This window comes from Suricata suricatta, chromosome 6, assembly GCF_006229205.1.
Source record: "Suricata suricatta isolate VVHF042 chromosome 6, meerkat_22Aug2017_6uvM2_HiC, whole genome shotgun sequence".
In the NCBI taxonomy this organism is placed as follows: Eukaryota; Metazoa; Chordata; class Mammalia; order Carnivora; family Herpestidae; genus Suricata; species Suricata suricatta.
In genome coordinates this window covers 60,126,024-60,151,492 of record NC_043705.1, presented here as the reverse complement: position 1 = coordinate 60,151,492, position 25,469 = coordinate 60,126,024, and the positions used below count along the sequence as shown (strand labels likewise).

The following is a 25,469-nucleotide window of genomic DNA, read 5'->3' as shown; positions in this document are numbered from 1 at the left end:
GCTGGCAGTGCAGAGCCTGCTTCACATCCTCGGTCCCTCTCTCTCTGTCCCTCCCCCACTTGTTCTCTCGCTCTCATAAATAAACTTTTAAAAACATTAAAAACAAAAAAAGATTAAAGCTTATTGCTGGATGCCATGAGGGACATAATCCCTACCTGAAAAGGAGCTCACTGTTTCATGGGACAACAGAGATGCACACACAATACATGTGAACGAACTGGGGGACAAGGAGGTTTCGGATATGGCTCGAGCACTGAGGCAGACTTTCACTTTCAATCCTGTCCCTGCAGCCTGATTGATGCGGGTATAGCCCAGTGGCATCTACATGGCAACAGCAGGTGGGACAAAAGCGGGTCCTCCCAAGTTCAATCCAGCAGCAAGAATAATATTTGACAAAATTTTCAGGGAAGGATATGATTCAACAGGGTTATTTGTGAGATATGGGCAATCCCAACTAAAGGGGACACTGTCTGTGCTGTCTGGCATCTTTGAAGATACTGCGTTTCTCTCCTCCAACTGACATTTCATTATTCCTTGGTCTGCCCAACTTTACCTTCTAAATATTCTTTGAACCATTCCTCTTATCCCTCTTTCAGATCTGCATCGTTTTTCACTTCTACAATTGCAGAGAGTAGCCTGCTCTTTGGCCATAATATTTCCCCTCTTAATCCTGCCTTCTGCAGTATAGCAGGAATGACTGGAATTGAATGAAAATATGACCATAGTTAGAATTCTTCAAAAAATCCCAACAAGTTCTCTCAGCAAGCTGTTCAACAAAGTATTGTAGGGTCTTTCTACATCATTACTTCATCTCTTGACCATCCCTGCCCCACTCCATCTTGGTCTGGTGATACTAAACTGCCTCTGCTTCCCTAACCACACCGAGCTGGTTCCTGTCTCTGTCTTGCCTTCTTTCCTTCTTCACTCTGCTAGCTCCCTCTCTTTTCCTGGCGATCCTTTCCTGAGCCCCAGGTGGTTTATGATTACTTCTTTCTCTGTTGCATTGAATTCTGTGCATCCACCATCACAGATGCCATAATATTAAAATGCTGGTCTTTTTAAAATTTCTGTGTGTCTCCTCCAGTGGACTAAAATCTCCTTGAGGAAACCAGTGCAGTGAACTTAGTACAGTAGCCAGCTCCTGCTTCTCACTCACTCGGAGATCAGAGTTAGTGACACTTCTCAGAAAGGCCATCTCGGATCACCCAACACACCTCCACTTGCCTCACCTATTTTTTTTTTATCATTTCGTGGTATTTTCTTGTTAATCAGGTATTTGTCTACCGTTTTTCCTCCCCACTAGCATATGAACTCTTTGGAACCTGAGACCTTTTCTTCTTTGTTTATCCATGTATTGCCACTGCCTAGAAAAGTCCCTAATACATAGTCCCTAATACATAGGAAAACATACATCTTTAATAAAGATGCAGTTTTCAAAACCAGATTAAATGAATGGAGGATTGATGGATGGATGGGCACATCCTAAGAGGTCAATCAATTAGTTGGAAGTGAATTATCCTATCCCTATTAGATAACCAAATTAAATGAAGGGAAGATTGATGGATGGATGGGTACATAGTAAGAGGTCAATCAATTAGTTGAAAGTAAATTAGCTTATCTCTATTAGATAAGCATTGTATAGGTCAATAATGTTAGTAGGTTAATTTTTTAACACCTATGGGGCATAGACCACCACAAAAACTTCAATATTTACTTCTGTGGCTCTCTGCCATGAACTGTCACCCATTGTTTAAATTTTTTTTAATGTTTATTTACTTTTGAGACAGAGAGAAACATCATGAGTGGGGGAAGGGCGGAGAGAGAGAGAGAGAGAGAGAGGGAGGGAGTGAGAGAGAGAGAGAGAGGGAGACACAGAACTCTGTGTCAGAGCTGTCAGCACACAGAGCCTGATAAGGGGTTCAAACTCATGAAACATGAGATCATGACCTGAGCCAATGTCAGACTCTTAACTGACTGAACCACCCAGGTGCCCCATCGCATTGTTTTAATGTATCCCGATTTAGGAGAGCTCTGTCACATCCTCAGTGCCACTAGTGATATTCTACATGTTTCCTTCATGTTAATTGTCATACCCTCTCTCCTGGTATAAGTACACATCCCCCATATAAAATAACAGCAGAATAAAAAGATCCAGAATTAACCTTCAAAGAATTACTGAACTCTTCACTCTATTAGTTGATATTATTTTGTGAAACAAAGATTCAGCTTCAATCCAGACTCATCAGGAATTGAAGTTCATCTGGAAGGGAAGTTTAACTTCCCTTCACACAGGTTTTCTCATTTATGAAATAAGCATGTTATTAACCTTTTTTTCTTGAAGTACTATTTTGCTCATGTGAGAACAACATGTGAATGTTCTTTTTAAACTTCAGAATGCTCATCTAGTATTATGTTGTTCATCAATTACTGTTTCATATTTGTTCCCTATTTGTTGGTAATGATGGTGAGATATGTCTCCATATTATCTTTCTTTTGAGCACCTTATTGTTTCACTGCTTAAGGTCACTTAATCTTAGGTGTATAATCATTTGCATTCTGAATTGCAACTCCTTCATTAGTTTTTGTAACTGCTGAATTTTATAGGACATTGGGGAAGTGGACAGCACAGGCAAAAGGGAGCTGGATTCTGAACTTTTAATTGTGATTATATCCATTTGATTGTGATCCAAATGATTAGTGAAGAGCTGCTGTTGTGACATCTTTCATTGTGAAATCAAGTATACACCCTGGATTTACTTATGAGTTTACTGTGTAGAAAACATGGCCCCCCATACCAGCATGCATAACATATTGACTAAACTCAGTGTACTTACCATCATGGGCACCTGAAGATGTAAAACTGTGTAGAACCCAGTGCCTGGGCCAGAGGAACTAAAAGTCCAGGGTCATCTCAATTGTATGCTCTAAAGAGAAACATGCAAGTGACCATACAGATCCAAGCTCATTCTTTTTTTTAACAATTTACAGTTACAGAAGAAAAGCACTTCTCACAGTTGGTGAATTACAGTGTTATCATAACCTCAATTTTTAAAACAAGTAGAACTGAGAAACACTAGAGATTAAGGATGTAAGGTGATACATCAAGGATGCATGCTTCATTCAAGAGCCCCCCACACACTCATGTTTCCTCTGGTGGGCTTTACTGATTGGCAACATATGCAAGTGAATATTATAAAATTTTATTTCTTAAAAGTGTGGAATTGAAGACTGAGTAAAGAAATAATAAATTTAGCATCCGCGCAATGGGAAAGCTTGTGTAAAAATGTTTTGTAAGCTGTAAAGCCCTATAAAACTATAACAGGTCACTTTATATTTTTTGAATTATGTTTGTTTGAATGTATATGTAGTGAGGGTGTAACTAAGATTGGGAGACTTACGCCAGAATAAAGAACAATGTACATATAGGTATATAGACATAAATATATTGAATTGTTCATTGATATTTGACTTATCTGCTAATACAACAATTTATGGCCAATATATTTGCTGGCATGTTAATTAATAAGTGGAAGTTGGTATGTTATGAGTACTAATGAAGTAGACTTACTGAATAGTATGGTTTGAGGTCTAATCTCTCTCTTTTAAAATGGTTACAGATTTGGTGAGAATGTCTAGTTCAACATATGGTTTTTAGAAGTACACAACTAAATTGTGTAGAGTTGTTTCTAAGGCTATCATGGAGTTTAATTAATAGATTAAATTAAATTAAGTTACATTAAATTCAAGGTGGCTCTCTCACTCTGCTGTTCTACTGACTGGCCTATGGTAAATGGTCTCCTTCCCTACTGTGCTTTCCCATCCAAAGGTTGCACAAATCAAAGACAAGGATGCTTGAGGTTCCTTTCATGGCAATAATTCTTAAAAAACTAGCCTCCTGCAATTGTCTAAAATCAAAGTATCATCATGAAAGTGTCTTAGTGCTTTTATGAAGTCTGGAAAAGTGTGGATGTTTAAAATGGAAAGCAAAACAAGAACCCAGAGGCCTAACATCTGAGGTTTTCAGGTTAATTTATCTGGAATGTGAATGTCAGATTATTATCTCTCAATACTGCAATTCTAAAAATGAATGCTTCTTAATTTAATGACTTCAAAATGAAGGTATATGATATATCAGTTGTCAATAACAAAGGTGCAGTTTTTGTTGTATTAATGCCATCTTTACTAATAAAGTCTGATTAAGGTGATTACTTATCCACATATTTTCATCCATTTTATAGAAAGTGTTCCAAGGTTTAAAAGCTCCTGGAGAAATATTAGTAGGCAATGTGCTTGAGCTACCTATTCTCTGAATATGGAATACAAAAGAGAAACATGTTTATGTTTAATGAAAAAATGGTTACCAATGAGAAACATCTTTTTAACCTTTTAAAATAAATAAAATTAATTTGTATAATGTAACTGAAAAATTATTTCTTTTATATCCAAAGTGTAAAAATTTAATTACTGACAAGCGTTAGGCTTCAACAGCTATTAAAATCCAAAGTATACTTGGTGACAAACACTGATCAAGTTGGCTTATGTACATTGATAATAATGTTAGTATGCTCCTTTCATAGTTTCAGGAATTCTTATCAATCAGTTTAATATATTTTATAATGAGATTATCATATTTATTATATAAATTTAACTTGGCAAATGTTGAGTAAAATGTATAACCAAAATAAAGAAAACTAGGTATTACTTTTCATTTTATCTTAATAGTATTTATTTTAAATTTTCAAAATTTAATAAATATAGTTTGTAGTAAAATTTATGAAATAAAAAATTCATATATATGTGTATCTACATACTTTTCAGGTGGATTTACCATTTGAGATCTGAGAACATATTTCAATTATGTAATGCCCTAATGTTAGAATTTAAAATTTTGATTAAGAATTTTTTTTAAGTTTCCAAGTTAGACATTTAAAGAATTGTAAAAAGAAAATTAAAATGTTAGTACAAAATGCCTTCATATATAGTTATGAATTTTGAATTTAAAATATTACAAATATAAATATTTTAATATCTTAATTTACTTATTGGTGTATATAAGTTATGTATAATGCAGAGAGTTTTCTTACTGAACTTTATAAAAATAATTTGTCTACATGTTTTGATTATAACATATTACAAGTTATTACTATTAGAAGTTGACATATTTACATGTTGCCATTTTTGTTGGAAGCATACCTGATGATGTTTATAAAAATTTAAGTTAAAAATATTTATAGCGGTGAGAAATGCAAAGTCAGTATGAAAATGATTTTAACACAAAACTCAGTCAAGAAACAATGGATCAAAGATATTTATTGAGGGCTTGCAATTTATGAGGTATGCTAATTTCTGAAAATGTAAAATTGATATAGGTCCTTTAAGGGCATTGTACTTTGGATGATGTGATCAGCAGCCAGGGGATGGCAGTGCATAATGCAGAATCATAATGCAGGAAGGCAGTATCTATTGAGGTGCCACACTCAAAGCAAAGGAAGAAAGAAGTCTCATGAGGAGAAAGAATTTTTCCTTCATGAGGATTTCCAAAGGCATGATGGTACAAATTAAATTCATTTAAAAAATATGTTTCATCAAATCTAACAACCACATTTTAAATGTGGATTATTTCTAATATATTCACAATTTTTCCTGATTTGTTCCCAGAATGCTCAGGCCCATTGGGAATTGAAGGTGGAATCATATCAAATCAGCAAATCACAGCTTCCTCTACCCACCGAGCTCTTTTTGGACTCCAGAAATGGTATCCCTACTATGCACGTCTCAATAAGAAGGGCCTTATAAATGCATGGACAGCTGCAGAAAATGACAGATGGCCATGGATTCAGGTAACACATGGGATTGGGACAAGGTGACTGCCAAGGAATGACCAGCGTCATTTCAGAAAGAATACAAATCAGAGCCCAAAGTGTGACTTTTCTTCATGGTGACAGATGACAGGATGATTTAGTTGAGTCTCAATCGGCTATGAAATCTGAAACCGTGGGATATATGTCCATTGACCATAGAGTGTGTTGAGGGCTAAAAATGTTGAAATTCTTGGGGTATAAATATTACTATTTTTCTGGGCAAGAGAAAGAGAGAGCATGCAGCTGGCTGCAAGCCAGTGAGGGGCAGAGTGAGAGGGAGGGAAAGAATCTTAAGCAGATTCCAGGCTCAGAGTGGAACTCAATTTCACTAACTTTGAGATCATGACCCACGCTGAAATCAAGAGTTTAAACAACTGAGCCACTCAGGTTCCCCTCAATCTTACTATTTTAAGGTACATATCATAGAAGAAAGTTTCCACATATACCACAAGTTAACATTTAGCCGCGACTTTTGACACTTCAAGAAAATAAAAAATATGTTTTCTTTCTGTATCTCAGAAGTGGTTTCACATGCACAGAGCATATAAATTATAGAATAGATAATGAGAATGCTGAAAATGTCTTCAGTACCCTTTTTTAATAGCTGAGGGTGTTTCAATTCATACTCATTTATTATCATAAGCCTGCTACTTTTTTAAACAGAAAAAAAACCATGATATACCAAGATAGTAAGTGATTTCCCTAAAATGGGATGGATGGTAGTAAAACCAGCACCTTGTATTTTATCCAGTTAATGCTTTTTGAGGACGTGGCTGAGGTAAGACAGTAAACTACATATTAGGAAGACAGGAAAGGTGATTAAACCATGATTTCTGTGAAAGATCAGACCTCTGTTTGGGAGAGCACATTAATAACATGTCACAAGTCATTGAGTGTGTACTGAAGAGAAGGAATACCTTTAGTGCAAGATCATTATGAGAACGCCTATGGGAGAATAGCTTTTTATGTGGGCCTTGGAAAATGCCTTTCAAAAGAGACTAAAAGCCTACAGAACATCATGATCAAAGATGCTAGGTGAGAATCTGGGGAACATCATATAGAAAATCATGACTTGTGTATAGGTTGCGAGAGGAATGCGTTTAAATTTAGTGAGTGAGTTAAGTGTGCCTTAGGATTCACACATACTAAATGTGTGGGGCTTTTTCCATGAAGCTATTAGAGAATTTTGATTTAAGTACTTGAGCGGTTTTGATAACTATGTATTTTGAGTCAGAGGTAATTTTTAACATGGAAATCCATGATTTGGCATTATTAGGTGCAATGTACAGGGATTGCTTTATGGGAATTTAATAGAATGAGAGGTTTATTTACGGCCAAGTAACATGACTTCCATACCTTAGGAACTGGGCCAAAATCCCCTTCTGATTTTCTTTTGTTCAGGTTTCTTGTGAATTTTTACATATCCTGTTTACATGTCTTTAATTATATGGCTCCATGTGGTTACAGATATTGTTTTATGAATTTATTTTTGCATACATTTGCAGAAATTGCTTCTTAGGTTACACATGCTTTTTCTAATCTATAGCTAAATGTGCAAAGAGAATTCTGGATAGTGGAAATGGCACATTTATAAACTTTTGATCCTAAGCTAATGAATACAATCAAAGTTCGAAATAGATGAGAACAGCAAAAAATGCTTATATTTTATTGTTAAAAATCATTGCAGAGACCATTTTTTTAAAATCAGCTTAGATGCCTGTTATGAAATGCATTTGTGGGATTGTAGTCATGACAAAATATTAGAAATTAAAATCCACAGCAAAAATTGTACAACAATGTGAGACAATATCACTAGATTGCAGCTGGGTTTGGCAAATCATGTTTGAGAGATTCAGTCATTGCCATGTTTTGATGCTTTTGCCGTATTTTTACTGATAAATACCTTATTAATGTTTCATGTCCTGACTTTTCACTTTACTTTGTCCCACTTTATTGCCTATCTTAACTTTACACATCATTCTGCCCTTCAAAGTACAAATCAACTTTAGGTTCTCTTTATCCCTCTAGTTATAAGTAGAAATAGCCTCCCTGGAAAAAGACAGTGGTTGACTCTTAGAGAAATTTAGATTAAATGTAACTTTATCAACATAACTAAAATAATTAAATACCCCTTTTACTTTTAAGGGGGCATTATTATATGTTATTATTATTATTTTATTTTTATTTTGCTTTTAGTCTGAAGATGCAAAAACATTCTCACAGAAACACAATACAAGTAAATAAAAAGGATTTAAAAAAATTTTTTAAATTCTAGTTAGTTAACATATACTGTAGTATTGGTTTCAATGGTAGGATTTAGTGATTCATAACTTATATTTAACACCCAGGGCTCATCCCAACAGGTGCCCTCCTTAATGTCCATCACCCACTTAGCCCATCCTCCACCCAGGACCCCTCCAGCAACCCTCAGTTTGTTCTCTGTATTTAAGAGTCTCTTGTGGTTTGCTTCCCTCTCTGTTTTTATCTTATTGTTCATCTCTTCCCTTGTGTTCATCTGTCATTTCTTAAATTCCACGTTAGTAAAATCATATGCAATTTGTCTTTCACTATTGTTGATAATGCTGCTATAAACATTGCTGTATCATAGGGTAGTTCTGTTTTTAATTTTTTGAGGAAACTCCATACTGTTTTCCAGAGTGGCTGCATCAGTCTGCATTCCCACCAACAATGCAAAAGTGTTCTCCTTTCTCTGCATCCTCTCTAACATCTTCTGTTCTTTTCTGAGTGGATCATTTTAGCCATTCTGACAGGTGAGAGGTGGTATATCATTGTGGTTTTGATTTGTGTTTCCCTGATGATGAGTGATGTTGATGAGTGATACGTTTTCATGTGATGTTATCCATATGGATATCTTCTTTGGAAAAGTATCTATTCATGTTTTTTGCCTATTTCTTTACTAGATTCTTTGTTGGGTGTTGAGTTGGTTAAGTTGTTTATAAATTTTGGGTACTACCCCTGTATCCTTTATGTTCTTTGCAGATTATCTTCTCCCATTTGATTGGTTGCTTCTTAGTTTTGTTCATTGATTGTTTCCTTTGCTGTGCAGAGGCCTTTTATCTTGATTAAAGATAGATTTTGTTTTGTTTTGTTTTGCTTTTGATTCCCTTGCCTCTGGAGACATGTATAGTAAGAAGTTGCTGCAACAAAGTTCAAAGAGATTACTGCCTATGTTCTCTTCAAGGATTTTGATGGTCTTCCTGTCTTACACTTAGATCTTTCATTCATTTTGAATTTATTTTTGTGTATTGTGTAAGAAAGTAATCCACTTTTATTCTTCTGCATGTCGCTGTCCAGTTTTCCCAGCACCATTTGTTGAATAGAATGCTTTTTTTTTCATTGGATATTCTTTCCTGCTTTGTCAAAGATTAGTTGGACACACATTTGTGAGTCCATTTCTTGGTGCTTTATTATGTTCCATTAATATATGTGTCTGTTTTTGTGCCAGGACCGTACTGTCTTGATGATTATAGCTTTGTATAGTGCAGCTTGAAGTCTGGAATTGTGATGCCTCCAGCTTTATTCTTCTTTTTTCAACATTACTTTGGCTATTTAGGCTCTTTTCTCTTTGCATACACATTGCAGAATTGTTTGTTTTTACTCTGTGATGAATATGTTATTTGGATAGGGAGTGCATTGAATGTGTAGATCGCTTTGGGTAGTATAGACATTTTAGCAATATTTGTTCTTCCAATTCATGAACATGGAATATTTTCCATTTCTTTGTGTCCTCTGCGATTTCTTTCTAAGCTTTCTATAAGTTTCAGCATACAGATAATTTATACCTTTGGCTAGATTTATTCCTAGAAAGATTTTGGTTTTTGGTGCAATTGCAAGTTGGATTGATTCTTGATTTATCTTTCTGCTGCTGCACTATTGATCTATAGAAATGCAACCAATTTCTGTACATTGATTTTATATCCTGTGACTTTGCTAAATTCATTTATCCATTCTAGCAGTTTTTTGGTGGAGTCTTTTGGGTTTTCCACATACAGTATTGTGTCATCTGAAAAGAAAGAAAGTTTGACTTCTTCCTTGCCAATTTGTATGACTTATAATTTTTTTGTTGTCTGATTACTGAGGCTGGGACTTCTAGTACTATGTTGAGCAACAGTGGTGAGAGTGGACTTTCCTGTCCTTAGGAGGAAAGCTCTCAGTTTTTCCCCATTGAGAATGATATTAGCTGTGTGTCTTTTTTAGATGGCTTTTATGATCTTTAAGTATGTTTCTCATAACCCTACTTTCTTGAGAGTTTTTATGGAGAAAGGATGCTATGTGTTATCAAATGTGTTGTCTACATCTGTTAAGAGGATTATATGGTTCCCATACTTTCTTTTATTGATGTGGTGTACCACGCTAATTGATTCGTGAATACTGAACCAACTCTGCAGCCCAAGAACCCCACTTGTTCATGGTGCATGATTCTTTTAATGTATTGTTGAATTTGATTTGCTAGTGTCTTTTCGAGAATTTTTGTATGTAGGTTCATCAGGGATATTGGCCTGTAATTTTTCATTATAGTGATGTCTTTGGTTTTTGAATCAAGGTAATTCTGGCATCATAGAATGAGTTTGGAAGCTTTCCTTCCATTTCTATTTTTTGGAACAGTTTGAGAAGAATAAGTATTCATACTTCTTTACATGTCTGGTAGAAATCACCTGGGAAATCATCTGGCCCAGGACTTTTGTTTTTTGGGAGATCTTTGATTACTGTCCATTTCTTTTCTGGTTATGGGTTTGTTCAAATTGTCTATTTCTTCCTGTTTCAGTTTTGGCAGTTTATATGTTTCTAGGAATTTGTCCATTTCTTCCAGATTGCCCAGTTTGCTGGCATATAACTTTTCCCTAGTATTCTCTTTTTTTTAAATAGTTTATTGTCAAATTGGTTTCCATATAATACCCAGTGCTTTTCCCCAAAAGTGCCCTCCCCTCGATGACCATCACCCCCTACTCCCTTACCCCTCCCCCTTCAGCCTTCGGTTCATTTTCAGTATTCAATAGTCTCTCATGGTTTGTGTCCCTCTCCCCAACTCTCTCTCTCCCTTCCCCTCCCTATAGCCCTCTGTTAGGTTTCTTCTGTTAGACCTATGAGTGCAAACATGTGGTATCTGTCCTTCTCTGCCTGACTTATTTCACTTAGCATGACACCCTAGAGGTCCATCCACTTTGCTACAAATGGCCAGATTTCATTCTTTCTCATTGCCATGTAATACTCCATTGTATATATATACCACATTTTCTTGATCCATTCATCAGGTGATGGACATTTAGGCTCTTTCCATGATTTGACTATTGTAGAAAGTGCTGCTATGAACATTGGGCTGCATGTGCCCCTATGCATCCGCATTTCTGTATCCTTTGGGTATATTTCTGTGGTGTTGGTTATAATCTCTCCTCTTACATCCATGATTTTATCTATTTAAGTCCTTTCTCTTTTCTTTTTGATAAGTCTAGCTAGGCACTTATCAATTTTATTAATTCTTTCTAAGAACCAGCTCTTAGTTTCACTGATCTATTCTACTGTTTTTTGTTGTTGTTTCTGTATTGTTTATTCCTGCTCTAACCTTTATTGTTTTTCTTCTGCTGGCTTTAGGCTTTATTTGCTCTTCCTTTTCTAACTCCTTTAAATGTAAGGGTAAATTTATATTTGGGACCTGTCTTGCTTCTTAAAATAGGCCTGAATTACAAGATACTTTCCTCTTAGGACTGACTTTGCTGCATCACAAAGAATTTGGACTGTCATGTTTTCATTTTCATTGGCTTCCTTTATTTTTTAATTCCTTCTTTAATTTCTAGTTAACCCATTCATTGCTTAATATGATGTTCTTTAACCTTCATATAATTAAGGGCTTCCAGTTGTTCTTTCTTATGGTCAACTTTAAGTTTCATAGTGTTGTGATCTGAAAATATGCATGGTATAATCTTGATCTTTTTGTACCTGTGACAGCAGATTTGTGACCAAGTATGTGATATATTCTGGGTAATATTTCATGTACACTCCAGAACAATATATATTCTGCTGTTTTAGGGTAAAATGTTCTGAGTATATCTCTTAAGTCCTTCCAGTCCAGTGTGTCATTTAAAGCCTTTGTTTCCTTTTGTTGATTTTCTGCTTAGATGATCTTTCCATTGCTGTAATTCAGGATTAAAGCCTATTATTGTATTATTATCAATGAGTTTCTTCATGTCTGTTATTATTGATTTATACATTTGAGTGCTCTCAGGTTGGGAACATAAATATTTACAATGGTTAGATCTTCTTGAACTTTAGACCCCTTAATTGTGATATAATGCCCTTCTTCATCTCTTTTTACATTCCTTGTTTACAAATCTAGTTTGTCTGATATAAATATGGGGTTTTTTGGCTTTCTTTTGACCCATTAGCATGAATAATGGTTCTCATCTTCTCACTTTCAATCTGTAGGTGTCTTTAGGTCTAAAATGACTCTCTTGTCAGCAGCATTTAAATGGGTCTTCTTTTTGTTTTATCCATTTTGATACCCTATGTCTTTTGATTGGAGCATTTAGTTTATCGACATCCATAGTGATTATTAAAAGATATGAATTTATTGCCTTTGTTTTACCTGTAGAGTTGGTGTTTCTGGCGATGTTCTCTGAACCTTTGTTGTCTTTGTTGCTTTGGTCTTCTTTTTTATTCTCCACTTAAAGAGAACTCTTTAAAATTACTTTCAAGATTGGTTTAGTGGTCACAAACTTCTTTAGTTTTTGTTTATCTGGAAGAGCCTTTATCTCTCCTTCCATTCTGAATGACAGCTTTGTTGGGTAAAGAATTCTTGACTGCATATTTTTCCCCTTCAGCACAATGAATATTTCTTGCAACTCCCTTCTGTCCTGCGAAGTTTCAGTGGATAGGTCTGCTACTACCCTTATGTGTCTGCCCTTCTGGGTTAAGGACCTTTTATCTCTAGCTGCTTTCAGAATCCTCTCTTACTCTTTGTGTTTTGCCAGTTTCACTGTGATATGTCATGGTGTTGACCCATTTTTGTTGATTTTGAGGGGAGTTCTCTGTGCCTCTTGATCTTGAATGCCTGTTTCTTTCCCCAGATTAGGGACGTTCTCAGCTATAATTTGTTCAAATAAACCTCTCACCCTGTTTTCCCCACTCTAGTTCTTCTGGGTCTCCTATGATACAGATATTGTTTCATTTCATGGAATCACTTAGTTCTCTAAATCTCCCCTCATCTAGTAATTTCCTTTCCCTCTTTTTCTGAGTTCATTATTTTCCATAATTTTGTCTTGTTTTACCTATTCTCTCCTCTCTTTCTTCAATCCTCATTGTCATTGAATCCAGTTTGTTTTGGATCTCAGTTACAGCATTTTTATTTCATCCTGACTTATTCTTAGGTCTTTGATCTCTGTAGCAAGGGTTCACTGATGTCTTCTATGTTTTTTCAAGCCCAGCTAGTACTCATGACTGTTGTTCTAAATTCTTGTTCAGATATATTACTTATATCTGTTTTGAGCAAATCCCTGGCTGTGATTTCTTCTTGACTATTCTTTTGGAGAAAATTCCTCCTCCTTGTCATTTAGGCTAAATTTCTGTCTTTTGTGTGTTTTAAAAGATTTTTATGTTTCCTGCACCTGAGAGTAATGTCATATTAAAAAGAGGTCATACACAGTCCCCTTTTTATGCTACTAGACCTGGCATTTCAGCAAATATTTCTGGTTCTCTATTCTGTTGCATTTAGATTGCTTTTTCTCAATTGTCATTCCTCTACAGCACTCTTCTTTGCTTGCACTGGAGAGTGTTTGACCCTTTAACTAGATGTGCTTTGATTTGTTTGTTAGAATAAACCTGGGGGAAAAGGGGGGGCAGGGAGAAAGCCTGATCCCCCAAAAAAAGAGGAAAGGAAAGGAAAGGAAAAAAAAACAAGGAGAGAATCAAAAAACTATAAGGCTGATTCCAAAGAAAAAGGAAGAAAAAGAAAGAAAAAAAGACAGAAAGAAGGATTAAAGAAGAGAGAGAGAGCGAGAGAGAGAGAAGGATATTAAAGAAACAAACAAAGAAGAAACTATAAGCCTGATTCCAAAAATAAAACCAAAGAAGAAAGAAAAATAAAAAAGTAAGCCTGGTCTGTTTCTGTGAGAACTGCGGGTGTCACTTTGAAGCACTCAGTGTTCTGTGCACTTCGTGCATGGAGGGTGCTGACTGTCCTGGACTGGAGGAGAGGCCCAATGTGCAGGCTCAAAGTCAGTCTCCCCCCAGTAAATAAGCAGTTGCCACACACAAGGGGTCATTGCTTGGTGTAACTGAGTCCTGCTTCTACAGGGGGCCGCGTTGCTGCTCTACGAGGTCCCACCATCTTGGTCTTGAGGGGAAAATAGTGCCTCCCCAAGCTCTCATCCCTGGACAAGAGATATCATACCCCCTGCTGTTCAGGCAGTCCTCACAGAAGACTGAGGGCAGTCAGTTCTCCTTGTGCCTTTTTCTTTTGAAACGTGGCTGGAATTCAAAACTTGAAGTCTTAAAGGACCCAGCACCGCAGGGATGCACCGCTCTTCTGGAGGAGAGCCTGTCCACACTGTGGCTGAGGTCCTCTGTCCCAGAAAAACAGTCCCACAACTGTGCAGTGTGCAGCATCCACGGTGTAACACTGCTAAAAGCAGCAGCAAGGTCATATTTCCTCTGGATGCACCTCTGTTCCCTGCTTCTTGCTGGGGCCTGCAGGGTCTTTTGTCCTTGGGGAGGCAATATATCCTCTTCCAAAAATACTCCAGAAAGGGGAATGTCCTCTCTCAATGTGCCCCAGAGATCTCAACACCACACTATGGCCTCTGGGGCCAGCTTCCCTCTCCCCAGGAGCATGAGCCACAGCTCCACTCTGGAGAAAGTTGCATTTTTCCAAAACCTCAGACTTGGAGCTACAAATGCTGTTTGCAAAAAAAAATCTGAGACACTCAGTACTTCTCACTTTCCAATCTGTGGTCCTCAATCTTGTACAAAACTGATGCTAAACTCAACCTCTCTCTTTCTCTCTCACTTTTGTCTGTCCAAAAAAGGGTTCCCTCCCCTCCATGGCACTGCCATTTTTCTCTCCCCCAATTCACTTTTACACACCTTGCACCTGCCATGCTTTCTCCCTCCAGCCTTAGAGACCCTTCTACTGGTCCTCAGAACAATTTCCTGGGTGTTCCGAGTGATCTGACCTCAATACAGCTGTGTTTGAGGGATGAGGAAATAAGCCGAAAAGTCTTATAATAAGGAAGCCAAAAAAGCCCCCAAAAGGCTTTTATATTAGATGACAAAGCCTTGTGTATAATGGAGGAAAACTGAAAACTTACAACTGTCATTTAATAAATGTTTCAAGATTACTCTCAGAGTTATTATGTTATTATATTCTTTAATAACATCTTATTTTCTAAGCTATTTTTTAAAAGAAAAAAAGTATCCCTTTCTTAAAGGAAAATCATGTCTAAGAGACTGAGAAGTCTACTCATGTACCAGATTTTCTGTTTGAACATTATTAACTTCCTTTGTCACTTAGTTCTTTTGTTTATATTATTCAGTACTTCAAATGAAACATTTGAGTACTGTGCTTAAACTCACTTATAATGAGCACAGTATTGCCTAATCTTTCAGGTGTGTGACACACATATACTAATTAGTATTCAATTCCATTTTCTTCTGTGTCTTGATGAAATAAAAATTGAAATTGTCATTTTTTTAATTTTTATGTTTATTTATTAATGAGATAGAGAGAAACAGAGTATGAGTGGAGGAGGGACAGAGAGAGAGGGAGACACAGACAGAATCCAAAGCAGGCTCCAGGCTCTGAGCTGTCAGCACAGAGCCTCATGCAGGGCTCAAACCCACAAACAGTGAGATCATGACCTGAACCAAGGTTGGTCGCTTAACCGACTGAGCTACCCAGGCGCCCCAAAATTGCCATTTTAAATTTACACATTCAGTGGGCAATTATTGAGAGACCATAATGTTCCCAATTGCTTTTGGACTTAGAGGGTTAGTGCAGTAATACAGTTAAACAAAACTATTTCTTTCCGTTTTTGTTTTTCTGGCCTTATATTCCTTTCCTAAATATTTTTTCCAACTAATAAAAAAGAACACATTAAATACTGACTAGTTCTTTAACATCTTGGAATGTCAATTTTTCTCTTTGACTAATGTATTGGAAATAAAAACTTTGCACAATTATGGAAATATGTCTTAGGTTATCTCTATAAAAATGTATAAGCTTCCTTAATTCTTCTGAGTACTTTGTTAACTAAGGCCTCTGAAGATGACCATCTTATTTATTTTTAAAGATAATTATTTTATATTCATTATTTTTATTTTACAGATATATGAAGTAAAATGTTTTAAATTTCTGAGGTGATTTTATTTTATATATATACATTCTTTATAGAATGCATGTACATTAGATTTTCATCTAGTCATTTATTCATCCACGCAACAAACATTTACTAAATGAATGTCTACTCTGTAGTCTCTGTTGTATTAGGCACTAGAAGGAAGACAACAATTACCTTCCAGATGTTCTGAATCTAGGATATAGGAAAGTAAGCAGGGTAAACATAGTAACAAGATATTATGTATACCCTGGTCTTACATCATCTGCTATCCATTTCATTGGAACAGTAATATTTTATTATATTCAAACAGCCTATTCTAACAAAACTTTTGTTAAATACAAAACCTAATTTAGTATAATACTTATAGAATATGAGAAGAGGAATAGCCATCACACCAGATATTACATAGCTATAGTATTACATGCTGCTATGTGTGATGGGTATACCAGAGCAAAGCCATAATATTCTTTTGAGAGTTAATCTATTAGTAGTTTTGTCAGTACAAGTATTTTACCACTGAGAAAAATAGGTTTGGATCTTTCCCTTTTAAATAATTCATGACTCTTAGTAAATGTGAATATAATCTTAATATATTTCCTCTATATATGCCACAAAGTTTACGTGTTGGGGGGAGAGATAGTTGTTTCTCAGACTTTAATGTCCACAGGAATCTTTTGCATCACTGGGTAAAAATAGAAGCTTCTGGATTGCCTCTCACAACTACAGCAGGTCATCCTCAGACCACACTGAAAAAACATGTCTCATCAGCTCATAACACCTAGATTTGTACTGCCTGAGATACATTAGTAAATAAGTAAATAAATTAAATAAAATAACAGTTTTGTTTGATGATCTGGACACTTTGGCTTTTTGGAACTGCAAGTCATGATAAGTGCAGGGTAGGAGAGGAAAAATAGTGAAGGAAAATGAGGAAGGAGAGTAGGAAATATGTGACCCACAAAAGACCTCTAGGCAGGATGGAGGCTGAACCATGTTAGCCAGAAGTGTACCCAGCTTTAGTAGCGACTCATAAAAAGCATTATCCACTCGTCATAAAGATTTTATGTCTTTATTAGTCATAAAAAATTTCAGCAATTGCTATCCCTAAATGGCTATAGACTCTTTGTTGTTAGAAAATTTAAAATATCCCAAAGCAAAATCATCTGAGTTTTGTATTTCAAACTAAATAATAGTTAATGCAAAATATAGTACTCCAATGAGATTTATGTGAGCACAAGTTTGTGTTACCGATTTACATTTCTGGAGTACACATTCTATACATGTGTGTGTTTTTGTTTAACTTTCTGAACAGTGGGATTGAAAATGCTTCATAAAAACAGAGTAATCATCTATTTCATTTCAAAAGCCTGTATATAATGTGTGTGAAAACTTTTTTGGTACTCATAAACAGCTGGAGTTCCTTGAGGTATAAAAAACATTTTTAAAAACATAGATTTTAAGGACTAGATTTTTCTTTCATTTTCATGTTGTTTCCTAGTTACAGAACCTGAGTTACCTTGAATCTAATCCATCTTTACTAGTTCTTTATTCGAGTAGAAGAATAAAGAAGCCTGTTATTTTCTTCTTTAAAAAAGCTACCTTCTTAGATACACTGCCTTAATACTAAACACCTCTCTAAGACTAATTACATCTAAACATTAATATAATATTCCTTCTAGTGATCTATTTTTATAAACAGTAATCCTAAATGAAAATTTACTATTTTTCTTTGTTTATTAGAGCTAAGCTTTCATACATACATAGCTGAGTGGTTTTTAAAAAAATTTTTTTTATGTTTTATTTATTTTTGAGACAGAGGGAGACAGTATGAGTGGGGGGCAGAAAGAGAGAGGGAGACACAGAATCCGAAGCAGGCTCCAGGCTCTGAGCTGTCAGCACAGACCCCTCCACAGGGCTCAAACCCACAAACTGTGAGGTCATGACTTGAGCCTAAGTTGGATGCCCAATGGACAGCCACCTAGGTGCCCTGCTGTGTGTGTTTTTTTAATTTAATTGTTAATAGAAAGATGCTTAGCATTAACTAAAAATAACGTGATCCATCTGTATCGAAAAATGATGTGTATACTGTATTTGGTAGTTTATGGCATTTATTCTAATACCAGGTACATTTCTTGCAGATGAACTTTAAAGGATGTGTATTGGATCTTAAGTCTAGATTCTATGAGCTATGAAATGTATGATTAACCATACAGCAAATGTACTCTAATTTAAAGGAGCTACATGTAGAATCTCTTCTCTAAGCTGCTTCCTCTCTGACTTTCAGCACCCAGGCCCTCATTGACCTGGATTTCTTGCTGTTCCTCACTTGCATCTGGCTATTTTCTGCTGCCCTGCTGTGCTTAGGCACATACATTTCCTGTTACATCTGTTGACCAGCTACCAGCTTTCTTTGGATTCAGATCCTTCATTCCAGTCTGTATAAAGTAATTCCTGGAATTTCTGCTTTTTACCTCTGAAGATAGAAGTGATCATGCTGTTTGTTGTTTTGGGGGTTTTTTTTGGTTTTTTTTGTTTTTTGTTTTTACCTTTTTTCTGCTCTGCTGACTGTATGTTTCTGTCAGTAGCAGCAAACATTCTTTATGGTCACTTTTACCTTTCTCTCTCCTCCTATACTATAAGCCACTTAAGAGTAGGAATTACACCTGGGGCACCTGGGTCATGCAAGATCTCTCCGTTGGTGGGTTTGAGCCCCGCGTCAGGCTCTGTGCTAACAGCTCAGAGCCTGGAGCCTGCTTAGGATTCTGTGTCTCCCTGGCTCTCTGCCTCTCCCCCCCCTCATGCTTTGTCTCTGTCTCAAAAATAAATAAAACATTTAAAACAATTTTCAAAAGGATAGGAATTATACCTGATTTAGGTCTATTTCCATATCACCTTGAAGAAGATGAACCTGTTAAATGTAGATAATTGATTCATAGAAGAATAAAGAATATTGAACAAAATAGATGGAAGGGAATGTTTATTTTCGCATGGTAATTATACTGCTCTGAGTGGTATGAGATGTGTCCAGATAATTCAGTTGACTTTCTGTCTTCAGATGTTATAAACAGCCACTTGAACTATGCCATCTTAGAATTCCACTGGTGCCATATGCAATATATCTATCCACAATGTAGGTGATGCCTCACCCACCTGGGCGGCCCAGGAATCAGAATTTCTGTAAAGCTCGATGACCCAAACTTTCCTCTGCAAACCCCCTTTGTAAGCAACATCAGACAGACATGGGTAATATTTGTAAGGTGTTCTCCAGGAACAATTAAGGCTGCTAATTAAGCCTTGAATACCAAACACCAACATTTTAATCTTCGATCCCATTTAAGTTTCTCATAAAGTGCAAAATAGTGACTGTTTTAGCTTCTTGCACATTTTTATAGGTTTGTGATTATGTTCACAGAGGAATTTGGAACTTTAGACGGTATTGTTGTTAAAGTAACCACGTCTTCTATTTCTAAGATTAATTTGCCCTAGTTAAAGAGAGGTTTTAAAATACTAGTATCACTCTAGCTTATATAATTTGTAATTTTTATTGACCCCTACAAGAATGTCAAAAGCACACAAACTTATGCCTTCTTACTATTATTCATAAAATATAGAATGTAAAGACTTACAGGGAATAGTTTTCATGCATTTTTAGCATCTATTGAACTCTGAGTAGATAATTCAGTGACCAACCCCTATATAAAAGACTATTTCATTGCATTTCCTGCACATTTTAGCCATGAGGAAAACATGTCCAGCCCAGCTTTTATACTCACAAAGGTTAAGATTTTAAGTGCCTTGGAGTCCCCTCAGTTCCCATTATCTTGTGACTATTACCACAGGGATTTTATAGTTTTTTATACTGTTAAAAGTGGAATAATCTGAATTAATTAAAAATAGACTTGCTATTGTCATTAAAAAAATAGAACATTCAAAGTTTAGAATCTCTTATTTTACAATTTAACTTGGTCACATCGATGCCAAACTTACTCTGGTTCCCTCTTCATACCTCTCCACATGACCATCTAGACAACCTGCGGGCCACGCTTCCCATTTCAGACTCCTGGGACAGAAGGACGGTAGTACTCTGACTTCCAGTCAACTTTCAGAGTTTCCTATTGTAGCTTTTATCTTATATTTCTTGGTGTGCTCCTCACTATTACTGTGATTGTGAATCCATCTTAACCAAAGGGGTTAAACCTGCTTATGAGAACCGCGTATGGGAAATGCTGTTTATGAATTAGAGTCAGACATGGTCTCAATGCAACAATTGTTCCTCAGACGGCAAGGGCAGAGAGAGTCTGCTGGCAGCCTGTCCTGAGTCTGAGAGGTGAGAAATGCAGAGAAGCAGGGGGAAAGTGAGAGCTTGAGCTAAAGGTGTGATTGTCTCTTCATGTTTATCTTCTGGAAACCAGTGGGATTACTGTTTGGATTGGGCTAAAGGAATCCCTTATTTTCACTCTAGACACTGAACAAATTTGTTCTTCCCCAACGCCTCACTGAAAACCCCCTTGTTTTGAAAATGTGACCAAGTACCGAGCCTCCTAACCTGATTCTGAAAGCTTTATTTTCTTGAGACAGTAATTAATTTGAAACCATTTCAGTCTGGGGGAGTTTGTTGTTTAAAACTAACTGAATGTGGTTAGACCTAAGTGCAGAAAAAAGTCACTGTATTCACCTATGCTTAGGTTACAAGTGGGTCTCATTAGCCATAGTATCCTGTATTAGCTTTAAGACAACCTAACTGCTAGTGCTGTGTGCTGCTACAGTTGCTTTACATACTCTGACTGTGTATTTCCAGGCAATTGATTTTGTCTTATCCCCATTATTCAGATGGGGAAATCTAGGCACAGAAATGTTAAGTTGTCCAAATTCACTGAAATAAGTTACATGGTTGGGATTTAAACCGGAGGCAGCTTGTGTGAGACCAGTGCTAAACCATTCATGTCCTCTATACTATCGGCTCTTTGATGGCTCTTGGAAGTTCTCTTTTCCTTTTTTTTCTTTCTGAAGAAGGGATGGGCACTGGTAGTAGACATGGGGAAGTCTAGCATCTTCTTAAGGCTTTATAAAACAATTGTTGTATCCTATAAAATTTATATTTACCCATAAGCAAGCAATACACATCCAGCCTGGAAAAGTGGTTCTCAAAATCCAACTACATAAAAAGTACCTGGAGAGCTGTTTAAACATGGCCTTCATCCTTAGTCTCTAAATCAAGAGATCAGAGATGGGACCTGGGTACCACATAATGAGCAGACACTCCAGGTGGATTCTGGTATTGTCAATCCTGAGAAAAAAGAAGTAATCACAATCCAGTGTGAGAGACATACTTCCTCTTAGATGTGCACTTTCACTATTAGAAACAACTTAAATAAATAAATTCAAGTATCAGGGAACACTGTTCCTGAGACATCAATGTGAAACATTTTAGACTAATGAATGGCCTCAAGACATCACAAATCCAAGACCTAACCACCCAAACTCCTTTGGCAATGTTTTATTATTAACTTGCCAATATCAGTGTCTGTCATAAGTAGAATCCTCATTCTTCCATGAACTAGATATAGTAATGCTTAATTGTTTTCAAAGGATTTTTGTCTACAACATGAGGCTTTCAAAAATTAAGTTGTAATTAAATAGTAAAAGGATTATAAAAATATCCACATCCCTATAAGTTGAAGCTTTAAATGATTTACTACTAAATCCTCAGCTGGGTGTTAGGAGTCTTCAAGGAAGAAATATTTACTCTCCGTGCAACCAGAATATAATGAAAACATCAAAAATCTATTTAGATTTTAATTTTTAAAGGTGAATTTAGCATATTCACCATTTTTGAGGATGATGTTAAGGAAGTTATTCCAGACAGAGAGAACAGAATGAACAAACTCACAAGGGAACTAGAGAGGACACAAGGTCCAACAAGGACAGGTGCTTACTGAAAGGATGGGTATACCTAGGGGAAATAGAGGATAAGTCTGCAAAGGTAAGGACATTCATGTCAAACGAGGTGTGGGGCCCCTGGGTGGCTCAGTCGGTTAAGTGTGCAACTTCGGATCGGGTCATGGTTTCACAGTTTGTGGGTTTGAACCCTGTGCCAGGCTCTGTGCTGAAAGCTTGCTCAGAGCCTGGAGCCTGCTTTGGATTGTGTGTCTCCCTCTCTCTCTCTCTCTCTCTGCCCCTCCCCTGCTCACACTCTGGCTCACTCTGTCTCTCAAAAATAAATACATGTAATAAAAAAATGTTTAAAAAAAGAACAATAGAAAAACGAGGTGGTACTTGATGGTTGTTGAAGGGTTTTCAGCAGGGGATTGACACTGTCAGAACTAGAGTTCATTAAGATGACCTGTCAGTGGGATATATTATGAGTACCCAACATGATGCAGAGTGGTTAGGAGACAGTAAAATTTCATCAAATGAGCATTGTACTAAATGCAGAGACAGGCCTAGAAGCAAGCACACCACTTAGGAGGGAGGCTTTTATAGCTAACTGCCCAAGGAGAACCTGAATTACACTGGCAGATGTTGAAATAAAAATAAGAGATTAAATTGTAAGAGGGCTTGAGGGTGCAGCACTGACAATTGATTGAACTGTGTATTAAGGGAGAGGATGAAGGAAACAAAAGAAATATTAAATTCCAGAGTTTTGAGCTTCAGTGTGATTTTCGTATCGGTTATAGAAATATAGAGATCAGGAAAAGGAGTTGATGTGGTTGGAAAATGCTGAATACATTTTGGGGTTTTTTTTTCTTTCTTCTTTCTTTATTTGTTTTTTGTTTTTGTTTTGTTTTGTTTTGTTTTTTGTTTTTTTCTTTGAGAATGAGAAGAAAGAGAGAATCCCAAGCAGGCTCCACATTCAGCAGGGAGCCTGATATGGGGCTCTATCCCATGACCCTGGGATCATAACCTGAGCTAAAATCAAGAATCAGATGCTCAACCAACTGAGCCACCAGGTACCACCTATATTTTGACTTTTCATTTTGATTTACTTGGAGAAAATCTTACCTGTTTCCAGCATGAAGTTGGAAGAATGATAGTTTGCTGTGCTCTCTACAGACATTGGAAGTAGATTTAATAGGCATCACTGCCTTGTGACACTTCTTATTGCCATTGACCATTTGTCAGTCACATGACCATACCTAGCGGAATAAGAGGTAAGGTGGTGTCCTCTTGGAGTTGAGATAGCTATTTGAGGGGACATATGAGGACTCTCAAATGAAGTACTCCCCCCCAAAGGGTGAAAGCTTCTTTTTCTTCTAATTCCATGTCCATCAAAAGAGTTTACAAGACAGTAGCTTATCTGGGAGCATCACTGTGCAACACCCTTAGGAAGAAAAGAACTGAACTTTGAGTTTCTGAATAATTGTAGCCATTTTACATTAACACCTTTTTCAGGGCATTTCATTTTCATACCATAAGTTGGTTCCATTTTCTCCATGTATTTGTTTTTAATGTTGTTATTGCTGTGGCTGCTGCTGTTTTCCCCAGAATTGATATAGTTAATTAAAATAGTAGCTATTTCATCTAACATTGGTATACTTAGTGTAGATTGTTTTATTTTGTTGTGATTTTTGGTTCTTAAAGAAATGATAAAGGTCTCCTTTTACCCACAAATGGGCTCTCAAATTTCTTGTATCTATTATACATTTAATGCTTCAGTAGCTTTGTAGTATTTGTCCTGAGTTCATAACACATAGGCTATATTTTCACTTCTCAGATTTAAAAAACTGTTAAGCCCAGGTCTCCTTAGTTTATTACTATCATTAGTGCTATTAAGAGATATAATACTGAATTTCAGATATAGATGTAAATTTATCTATCTTACTTTTCCTAGCAGGAGCCCAACCTAAGCCAGTATTTTTACATAACAGCAGCTTTCAAGAAGCTCTTAAACTGAAATGTGATTATCGTGCAGAACAAAAAAACAAATAAGACATTTTCATATTACCATTGGATCTTAGCTTTCTTTTTCTTAAGAGCATTAACCTAGATTTAGAAAGATGTACATAAATGTTGAAAGAAGACTACATTATCTAATATTTTTTTCAGAATGTTATCCTTACTTGCAGATCTGCTATAGATAAACTAGTATTTATTGGGTAGCTACTATTTTCAGAGAGTTATTTGGTCAATCAACAAATTTTGTGTGCTCATATAGAGCTTAACTTAAGTAGATAAAACATTTAAAAATGATCTTACATGGAAATTTCTACTTCATCGGGTGGACATTTGAGAAGGAAGACTTGTTGTACTTAATTCAGTCAACAATTGAACTTGTAACGATGTGCTTTGGGAAGAGGGGAGAATTTACCTTGTGAGTTCCAGCCACATGGGGCTTCTTTGAAGGGTCCTCCCTTCTGCTTCTACAGGCTTAGGAACTAACATTTTCCAAAGTGACCTCCAACTCCATATAAATTAATAAATTCGCTTATTTAGTATATTCATTGAGTGTTTTCCATGTGCCAACTGCTATTCTAGATGTTCCCTTCTCCAGGAAGCTTTCTTTAACTCTACCCTTCACCTCAGACTAAATGTGGTTCTTCTACTAAATGTTCTACAACCTTTTGTTCTTTTCTTGCCCAGCACTTGTCACAGCTTCTAATTACAGACTGTATAGGATATTATTTTTTACTAGAGAAGCTGCATGAGCTCGGGGTGCTATCTGTTGGCTCAGCTGTAGTCTCACCAGTCCTTCTGACTAAATCTTTAAGATGTAAGAGTAGATTTGTTATCATAGTCAATATCCTAAATAAAAATTCTGTTTTCTTTTTTGAAGTTTTTATTACTTAGGTATGGTTGACCTACCATGTGGTATTAGTTTTAGATACACAGCACAGTGATTCGACATGTTCACCATGATAAGGGTAGCCACCATCTGTCACCATATGATGTGATGACAATATTATTGACTATATTCACTGTACTTTTTATCTCCATGACTTGTTTATTTTATAAATGGAAGTTTGTGCCTCCTAATCTCCTTCACCTATCTTACCCATTCTCCTACTCACTCCCCTCTAGTAAACATCAGTTTGTTTTCTATATTTGTGAATCTGTTTAATTTTGTTTGTTTGTTTGTTTTGTCTTGTTTTTCAAATATCACATATGAGTGAAATTATATAATATTTGTCTTTCTCTGATTGACTTATCCCACTTGGCATAATACCATCTAGGTCCATCCGTGTTGTTGCAAATGGCAAGATCTCATTGGGTTTTTTTTGTTTTGTTTTTGGGTGGTTTTTTTTTTGGCTGAATAGTATTC

The 25,469-nt window shown here is 36.3% G+C and overlaps 1 protein-coding gene across 3 annotated transcripts in view; it reads left to right on the top strand.

Annotated features, from left to right (window-relative positions):
• Positions 1-25,469, top strand: part of EDIL3 (EGF like repeats and discoidin domains 3) — a 399,456-nt gene that overhangs the window by 244,982 nt on the left and 129,005 nt on the right. For all 3 annotated transcript variants that reach the window (XM_029942553.1, XM_029942554.1, XM_029942552.1), the window contains one exon: positions 5,659-5,840. In XM_029942553.1, the coding sequence (XP_029798413.1) occupies positions 5,659-5,840 (182 nt within the window). The remainder of the gene's footprint in view (positions 1-5,658; positions 5,841-25,469) is intronic.